General features: G+C 37.2%; 1 protein-coding gene and 1 pseudogene across 2 annotated transcripts; one reads left to right on the plus strand and one right to left on the minus strand.

Moving 5' to 3' along the window:
• The first annotated feature begins 490 nt into the window (after positions 1-490).
• On the plus strand, positions 491-5560 carry LOC120147991 (calmodulin-binding receptor-like cytoplasmic kinase 3). Of its 2 annotated transcripts, none has more exons than XM_039161196.1 (7): positions 491-939; positions 1059-1286; positions 1586-1860; positions 2590-2755; positions 2850-2939; positions 4436-4738; positions 5050-5560. In XM_039161196.1, the coding sequence occupies exons 1-7, from the start codon at positions 681-683 to the stop codon at positions 5256-5258; spliced, it is 1530 nt and encodes a 509-aa protein (XP_039017127.1). In that variant the 5' UTR covers positions 491-680; the 3' UTR covers positions 5259-5560. The 2 variants fall into 2 exon arrangements, with proteins under 2 accessions (XP_039017127.1, XP_039017126.1); XM_039161195.1 differs by having other exon boundaries at positions 4436-4734.
• A 580-nt stretch (positions 5561-6140) lies between these two features.
• LOC120147920 lies at positions 6141-8515 on the minus strand (annotated as a pseudogene).
• Positions 8516-9628: the final 1113 nt, after the last annotated feature.

A 9628-nucleotide genomic window follows, 5' to 3' on the forward strand; every position in this document is an offset into this window, starting at 1 on the left:
GGTTTTGTGAATTAGGTGGTTGAATTTAATTTGATTGGTTATGGTTTTCTGGGGTTTTGAATTTCTCTCTTACTACTGTTCCAAGTTCCAACTATTCCTTTTTTTTTTTGTTTTCTTCATATGTATGCACATAATTTGTCAGGTGGAAGTGACTTTGATCATAACGTTTGAAGCTTTTGATTGAATTGTGCAGGGTTTGCTAGATGATGGAGTCAACTGATTGAAAACACTTTTGGGGGGCTTTAAATAAATGGGGTCAGCTTTAATATCTATCAGAGTTTCAGGATTCATGTTGGTTCAGTCAACTCAACCGTGAAGACTTTGGTCAAATTTTGCAGTTCCCTTTGAAGAAAGAGAATTGAACGATTGGAAAATCTCTTTGGAGTTTCCCCCTTTGTTAGTTTGGAGGCGAAAGAGAAACTCAGTTTGGGTTTGTTTCTTTTGTGATTGTTGAATTTTTTTTTTTTTGATAAGATGATTGTTGAATATTAGATATGTTTATTGAGAGCAATTCACTACTTTGATTCAAGTTCCTTGGGGGTTTACCTTGGTTACCATGCATCATTAATTTGCTGTATTGAGTTATGAACAACATTGAATGAAGTAATTAAGGTTCCGGGGGTTGATTTTGCATGTTTCTCCCCTTTGTCATTACTTGGAAGCGGCTGGCAGAATAAACGATGCTTCGTCTACTGTTGTTTAGTCTACTGTTGTTTGTGCAATTATCAAGATTCTTTGCCTCTGGGATTGAAGTAAAGTCGAAGATTTGCGGTGCCGATCACATAGCGTACTCGAATTCGAACAGTCATGAATTGTTTTATTTGAACGGCAATCTAGTAGATAAAGTTTTGTTCTGTAAGGTCCTGCAGTTTCACTATGAAGATAATTGTGTGCTGGAAGGCTATACCGGTGCAGATTGTGGTTTGGATGTTTCATTAGGTGACACGTTATTTTGAGCTTCTAATTTAAAATATTTTATCTAATAAGTGTTATGGATGTTTATTACATGATAGGATTAGATTTCTAGAAACTTTATCGATGCATTTTGCTTTTGGCAGCCGATTTATCAGTCGGAAGAGGACGGAAATTATTGCACGACCCCAAGAAAGATGAGATACCCGATAATAACCTGGAGGGGAAGGCTAATCGTACATATCCGGCCTCAACCAAAGTAGGGATAGCAGCAGCAGCTGGAGTATTTTTAACTTGTGTTTTTGTATGCCCCTGTCTATACAAGAAAAAGAGACCTACCGACCACGCTGTTCTTTCCAGGGATCTAAATACAAGTGAGTCTTAACTTACTTAGCTGTGTCTGGTCAATGGGCATTTATGAAATTAGAGAAGTTCTGAACAAGGTTTTTCTCTATATAAGATTCTACCATTAGATGCAAGTTTCAAATGAGTAGTCGATGATAATATTTTGGGTTTAAAGTTTAGTCTTTACTGCTTATAAACAATGTTGCAATGTTTATTTCCTATTTGTTATCGTATCTTTGTCGGTTAAACTTTCTTTTTTGTTCTTTCTAATGAATCATAATTTGCTTGTTCTGTTTCTAGTTATGAATGGATGGTTCCGTTTTTGCAGTTGAATCAGCTGCCCCTTCAGAAATGAGTGTTCATTCACTTCCCGAGAAGGTTCCGGCCAGCCCACTCAGAGTACCACCTAGTCCTTCAAGATTCTCAATGTGCAACTCTCCGCAGCTCTATAGAATCGGGTCAGTGCATCTCAATATGGCACAAGTGACCAGAGCTACCCGTAATTTCTCACCTACACTAAAGATAGGCGAAGGAGGGTTCGGAACAGTGTATAAGGCCCATCTAGAATCTGGCCAGATGGTTGCGATTAAACGAGCAAAAAAGGTAAAGTGAATCTGCTCACTTGGATATTTTTTCTGCAACTTTTCCCCAATGTTTAGCATAACTTTGAAACTTGTTTTTTGTTTTATCAGTAAAATTTGTGTTATATATGCAATGAATAAGAGTAGTCATTGCACTGAAGTCTGAATCATTAAATAATAAATATACAAGACAGAATTTTTGGATCATTAACAGTTGATAACTGCCTGCATAATATACACAGGATTCTCCTATTGCATGTGTTCCTAAATAAGGTACCACTAAAATATATTTAATAACAGAGTGCAGTGATTTAAGACAAAATTAGTGAGTTACAGAAGCATCTCGGGTTTAATCGTCTAATAATTTGTAAGGAACCCAACCTAGGTTATGAAAGGAACTGCCAGTTCGATCAGTTATTAGGTTGTAAACTTGTGGAGTGGTTTGATCAAACTGGACGCCGAGTGTGGGAAACTTTTACTGTTAACTGTCGGGGCAAGTGGATAATGAACACCAAAGAGTGTAACATAATGTACCTAAAGTTTTATGCTAGTAACAATGTTGAAATTTTCTCACATTTATTTATTATTTTGAAAGGATTCTTAGATATCGACTCTGTAGCAATGGTGACAGACTTGGAAGTGGCTTAAAATATTCAAGTTATTTTCTTGTGCCTGTTTCATGCATTAAGGTTTAAGCCATCTTGTTCTACGCTAAGGCTGTTTGGTTGGCTGACATAAGTATATTGTCTAGGAACATTTTGAGAATCTGCAAACGGAGTTCAGCAGTGAAGTTGAACTTCTAGCAAAGATCGATCATAGGAACCTTGTGAAGCTACTTGGTTATGTCGATAAAGGAAATGAACGGCTTATCATTACAGAATATGTACCAAATGGTACTCTAAGAGATCATTTAGATGGTAAGTTCTCTTCCCACGATAAGTACCCGACTTTTTGGTAAACGATCTTGTTAAAGGCTTTTAAAAATCGTTATTATGCTGCTATTCCTGGCAGGTCAGCGTGGGAAGATCCTAGATTTCAATCAGCGTCTTGAAATCGCCATCGATGTTGCTCATGGCCTCACGTATCTCCATCTCTATTCAGGTAAGCAAATACATTAGCTTGGTTGTGGTCCAAACCACTGCACTAGAATAACACTCGTATATGGTCTTTTCATCATGGCCTCACCTTGGTTTTAAAAGCGCCTCGCGCCGAAAAAATCAACTACCTGGGTCGAGGCGAGGCGGCACAATAAAGGCGCCATGAGGCGCGAGCCTCCGAGTCGGGCGCTGGGCGCAGCGCCTACGCGCTTTTGGTATTTTTTTTTCAGCTTTTGATGTATTAATAAATAATCATATTTTTATACCTAAAAAAGCCTACCCTGTTAAAAATATCCCCAATCCAAATCCCTATCTTATCTTTCTCTCCATCGCACGCACTCTCTTCACCACCTCCTCCGTTCTCTTCTTCGCCGGCAGTCTCAGCATTCACCACCGCCGGGCGCGAGACCAGGTAATCCCCTTCTCCTCCTCTCCTCGGCTGCTGCTGCTCTTTTTTACCACCGTCTCACCCCTTAAGTAATCCCCTTCTTAATCGTGATCCTCTTCTTCACCGACCACAACCATCGCACCAGTCACCGCCGACCAGGTACTGAACTGTTTTGGGTGCTGCTGGACAAACAAATGAAACAATAATAGATGCAAAAGAGCAAATGGGTTATGAAGAATATATCTGTTTAATCTTTGTCCAAAAATAGAACTACTGTAATAATAAGAAGATTTGAGATAAAAACACAAGTCAAAATCTAGTAACCTGTTCATCCCACTTGTCTCGTTTGTTGTCCAGGTTGTCTCCAAGTGTATTCATGCATTTCACTTTTTTCACTCAGAGCAAATTGGGTTTTGATTTATTAATTATTATAATATTTTTTAAAGAAAATACTTTGATTTTGCCGCCAATATCACATGCATATCACTTTTGTCTATTTGATTAATTAATTAATTATAGTATATATATATATATTATATATACCAGAATTACATACTTTAACTATTAAAGTGTTAAATAAAAAATGGACCAAATATGTTTTGTTTGATTCATGCCATACTTTAACTATTAAAGTGTTAAACAAAAAATGACCGAATGTGGTCTGTTTTTTCATTCATATTTTGTTTTGATCGTGTTATGTATGTAGAATTAAATAAAAAGTGGACCTAATGTGTTTTGTTTGATTCATGTCATATTTCTTATGTGTTTTGTTTGATTCATGTCATATTTCTTCTATTTAAACTATGTTTTTATGTTAATTTGTGTGTTATTGGTTGTTAGCTGATACTTGATAGTGTAATGATATTGAATATTTAAATCTTTAAAAAACCATAATATTATTTATTATGTTATTTTGAGTATAAAATATAATTTATATTTGACATATGTTATATAATATAAATAGTGCGCCTCATATACGAAAGACGTGCGCTTTGCCTTGCGCTTAGGCTCCAGAGACGTCGGTGTGTCTTGTGACTTTAAAAACCAAGGGCCTCACACACTCGTATATTTCAGCCTACGCCTTCTCATAATATCTTTTTATCATGAACCAGAAAAGCAAATCATCCATCGAGATGTGAAGTCGTCCAACATCCTTTTGACAGAAAGCATGAGAGCTAAAGTGGCTGATTTTGGATTTGCAAGAGTTGGCCCTATGGACTCAGACCGAACACATATTTCAACCAAAGTGAAAGGAACGGTAGGTTACCTTGATCCGGAGTACATGAAAACCTATCAACTCACAACCAAGAGTGATGTATACTCTTTTGGGATTCTACTTATGGAAATTCTGACTGGCCGCCGTCCCGTGGAGCTAAGGAGACCGGATGAAGAGCGAGTGACTCCTAGATGGGTAAGCTTGCCCTTCATTCTCTTGTTAAGCTTTTGTTATTGTGTTTATTAGGGAACAGTAACATGGAGTAGCTGTAGACAATCTGCAATCAGTATCTAATCAATGAATCTTTTTTTGTTCACATACTCTACTTTCACTACAAGTCTCATACAATAAGACTTCGAAAACAATAACTTGGTATTTGCTTCTAGAAGGTCAGTTGGCTACTTGGGTTTTAAGTTACTAGACTCAAGATATTCGGTCTTCGAAAACAATAACTTGGTATTTGCTTCTAGTAGTTTGCACCTCGGGATTCATGGTTTAATGTCCGTACAGGCTTTCGTAAGTATAATGATGGACATGTAGCGGAATTGGTGGATCCGAGGATGGAAGAATTTGTAGATGCAGAAACACTAACGAAGATATTTGCCTTGGCATTTCAATGTGCGGCACCCGTCAGAAACGATCGTCCGGAGATGAAATCTGTGGGAGAACAGTTGTGGGCAATCAGGGCCGAGTACGTTAAGACTTCAAGGCGAGGGTAACTCTACGTAATCCAATAGTAGTAGTCTCCTCTCCCATTTGCTCAAATCCTTTTATTTTTCTTTTGCTACTACTACTATTTCCAGGTGTTTTTTTCTTTCCTTTCCCCCCTTCTTTTGGAGTATACCATAAGATCCAAATTTGGTCTTAACCAAAAGCTATGATTCGCTTTTCTTTTGTTCTTCGCCATACCTCTTTGACTGTGTGTCATTGTGAAAGCATCAAAAGGAATTATTAAAGAGTATTGCTCAACTTTCATTTTATTGGCTTGATAGTAAATGCTCCTCAGTACATTGCAGCTGCATCCGATAATTCGATACAATTGTATCATCTTAAGATACGATTATAATGTATTGCTTAACATCCTCTATGCTTGTTCTATTTGGAAAAATTAAAAAGATCTGCATGACAATGTTGATCCTATCTAAGTGGAAAATGAAAGCCGGTCCCTAGATTTGTCGGTATTCTTCTATCATAAACGACTATTAAGAAAGCATGGAAATGCCTAAAAACCATCACCATATCTGGTCAAAACCCTTAATGCAGTCTTGAAAGCACTTTTGGAAGGGAGTTTGGTTTATAATGCTTGTATGCTAGAGATTGGCCTCCATCAACTTCTACAGTAAGTGCAAAATATAGATTCGAAAAGTTCGACTTGTTAGCCATCGCCTGCGAGCTATATATAGGAGGGGCGTTGAATCGAGAAGGGAGGATCATGTTTATCTTCAAGGGTAAGCCCCGTCAGCAACAATGAATGAGATCCCCCCACTAGAATAGTTTCAACAAAAGGGGCAATTGAAACCTCAATCTTTTCCACCTGCTCCTCCCCATCAATGGATGCAAGCCTAAGATATGTTCTGGCATGAAATCCTGCCGTGTTAATATGCCCACCTCAGGTTCTCTCTGCACTCACACCATCAACCATTGAAGTCGGAATGCAGAAACATGAAGGAATAGGTTAAGACATGAATATGGAAAGTGTTTCATACGCTGGAGATCTTGGGTATGACGAGTAGGTGTCGCAGACAACTTCACGGAAAAGTGTGAGAGCCTTAGCTAGTGACATTGTCTCCACAACTGTATACGGCGAAGCATTTGTAAAAGGGTGTAGATCCAGGAACATTTCCATCTCCTCGTCAGTTAATTCTATGTCTTCTATCTTGTCAACGTTACCCAATCCCTTCTTTGCAAAATCATCTGCTGAGAAATGCCTAAAAGCATCATCAACACCTAACCGAATAGGAGTGGACAAGAATGCTTTCTTCTTTAGCAGTGCAATAAGATGAGCACAGAGTATCAAACCACACAAAACTGGGGATTCAGAACCTGGAGACGCATCGATAACTGGAAACCCGTGATGCCTTGTGGTTTTAAGGATGTGTACTATGTTGCCGTCCTTCTCAATTCCATGAAAAAGCCGAAGTGGGCAAGAGACAACATCGGCAACAGTTAGCTGTCTCATGTAAGGTTCAGCATGAGTTTCTAGGTAAGGAAAACCTTTTACTTCATAATAAGGTCATAAATGTTACCATTGAAAGCATCAGCTACAGTCTTGGAAACAAGGAGAACCATCATTATTAATGGCAACAGTAACAGGTTATTGGTCAATTCCAGAATTATAACACACAAGCAGACTGTCATTCTCATAGATCCACCAAGGAATGAAGCCGCACCAAGTACAGCATAAAGACCATGACCAAGATTTGTGTGAGAACCAAGTAACATTGCAATGAAGCGCCCATAAGATGCTCCAGTTACTATTGCAGGTACAAATAGATCTGCTGGAGCTACAATCCCATAGCTAAAAATATTTAGAATAAAGCAGGTGATAAAAAAGATGAGCATTGTTGAGAGATGAAACTCAGCGTCGCTATTCTTGCTAGAAGGATTTTTGACAGCATCATTGTAATGACCAGGAGGGCAGTGAAATCTCTTGTAGTTACCAGATCGACCTATTGTGGGACAGGCTTCAGGTGCATCCGAGGGGCACGGTTGGCAAGATGCAAGCCATGGTAATCCAAAAAGCAGACTTGATGTGCAAATCGAGATTGTGCAAGCAATAAAAATTTGATAAATAATGCCTTCCCTGAGAGGAGAAAAAAGGGGAAATAAGCAAGGAGACTAACCCCATAAATTATTGCAAACAAGTGAACAACACACATCTGAAAAATAGAACTTACTCATAAATGAAGTTGTAAACTCGGAGAACCTTAGTTAAAAGGAAATTGTATAAACTTCCTAATATGCCCCAACAATTCCAAGAACAAGAACAGAAGAAACATCAGCAATGTGATACGAAACATTTGCTGAATAGGCATCAAACATTATCAAACCTCCTTTACCAAATAGTCCACATTTGCCACTGTAACAAACATCAATTAGTGCTCGAAGTATGATTGCAACCACAGCAGTCCTAAAGAAAGCTCTCCAAAGAAGGGAACTTCTCCACCTGCAGAACAGAGTCAGGATATTATCTTAACTTGTCAACTTTTGGCTATTTGGTCTTGTCAGAAAGACAACATGAACACCTGTGCTTGATGAATGAAAGAGTTAAAAACACCAATTAAGAGCAATATGCAGTGACATCCAGTACACTAACGAAAGGATGGCTAATAATAACATCAAGGTGATGCCCAAACGATGTATCAATTTTGCATACCAAGATAACATTTCTTCAAGAGCAAACAGCACGCCTCCAAGTGGGGCTCGGATAGCAGCAGCGATTGCAGCTGCTGATCCACATGTTACAAGATCTCGTCGGTCTCTGTCATTCTTAAAGAAATGAAGCCACTTCCCGGTTAAAAAACGGGAATATATAAATAAAGAGACCTTCGTGACAACATCATTTAGAGGTGACGACGAACTTAACGCCGGCGATATTCTCCACGGCGAGATTTTTGAAGAAACCAACAAGACTGACGAAACCGCCGATCAAGAAACAGAGAAGCCATTTCATGAAAATATACTGAAAAATCTTTCCACGTGTTCGCCAGTCCTGTTTGAAGAGATCATTCTCCGCAATCCTTTAAAAGAAAGAGCAACACTTAAAAAATTAAAAATATCAGCGGAAATAAAGAAAAACAGGTAAGAAGAGAGGTTACTCGTAGTCGAGGCTTTCGATAGGACAGGCGCTGGCGCCGACGATGGCCACATGAGAGGTGGAATTAATGGATCGTTGTTGGTGCGAGAGTAAATCGGTGAGAGACTCCAAGTCTTGGTCGTTGGATTCGATTTGGTAAGGCGGCGCATGTTCTGACATGCCCTCACGTGGCACGGCGTTTTGGGTTGGTTGGTGGAGCTTGGGCGGAGGCTTAAGTCAAAATAAAGAGTGACGGAGGAGTCAAAGGTGGAAGGGAAGATAAAAGAATCTGTTCTGAATTAAATAAAAAACAAACCTGCACGAGAATCTATAATTATAAATAAAAAATAGTCAGTGACAGAATTTAGAAGTCACACGTGCCAACGTGTCAATAATAAAAGAGACATAAAAAAAAGAATGAATTTATAAAATTTTAAAGAAATAAAAGTTTAAAATATTTTATAAGATAAAAATAAAATTTTAATTGAATAAATAAAGAATTTTATTAAAATGCATATAAATTTAAAATTTTAAAAAAAGAAACCGTCTCTCTGAGCCATCCCTGCTGATAATGTCGTTTTTAAGTTGATATATAATATCTTTATACCAAATTTTAATTAGTATTTGTACGCACATATTAGATAATTAAAATAACAAGTTAGAAAATTTAATAATCATTCAATTTAAAATTTAAGAAAAATAATATAATTTAAATTAATAAAAAATAGAATTATTGGTAAATAAAATATGGTCATTATTAAATTAATTCAGATGCTAAATAAGGTATGCAAACTCGTTCGGTATTCTCATCCTGATTATGTGGCTTTACTGTAATTTTGGTCCCGTTTATTGTCCATTCCAGCTACCTCTCATGGAAGCTTCAAAAACCTTGCTAACATAATTCATTATCCAAATTAATACTCAATAGAATGTTAGTGGGCATATTTTCTAGGACCCAAACTCTGCTCAAAAGGGGAAAAAATAACAAATGCAAATATTTAAAAATAAATTATATTTTATCATTTTTTAGACAGAGTGAAAATATTTTATATGAAATTATAAGCGAGATAAAACGAAATATTTATATGGATTTTAATATTAGATAGTTTTTAGTTATTTTATTTCAAGATTAAATAAAAAGTACATAATATTTTTATAGTATTATTAATTATTTTATATTTTTAAATAATTTAATACCTAACTGACTCGTGATATTAATTTCGTGCATGATAAAATAACAGGTCATTAAAGAGAATAGACTTGGGTTGGTTAGCATGGAAAATTAGAATATCA

This window comes from Hibiscus syriacus, unplaced genomic scaffold (assembly GCF_006381635.1).
Source record: "Hibiscus syriacus cultivar Baekdansim isolate YM2019G1 unplaced genomic scaffold, ASM638163v2 tig00110945_pilon, whole genome shotgun sequence".
Lineage (NCBI taxonomy): Eukaryota > Viridiplantae > Streptophyta > Magnoliopsida > Malvales > Malvaceae > Hibiscus > Hibiscus syriacus.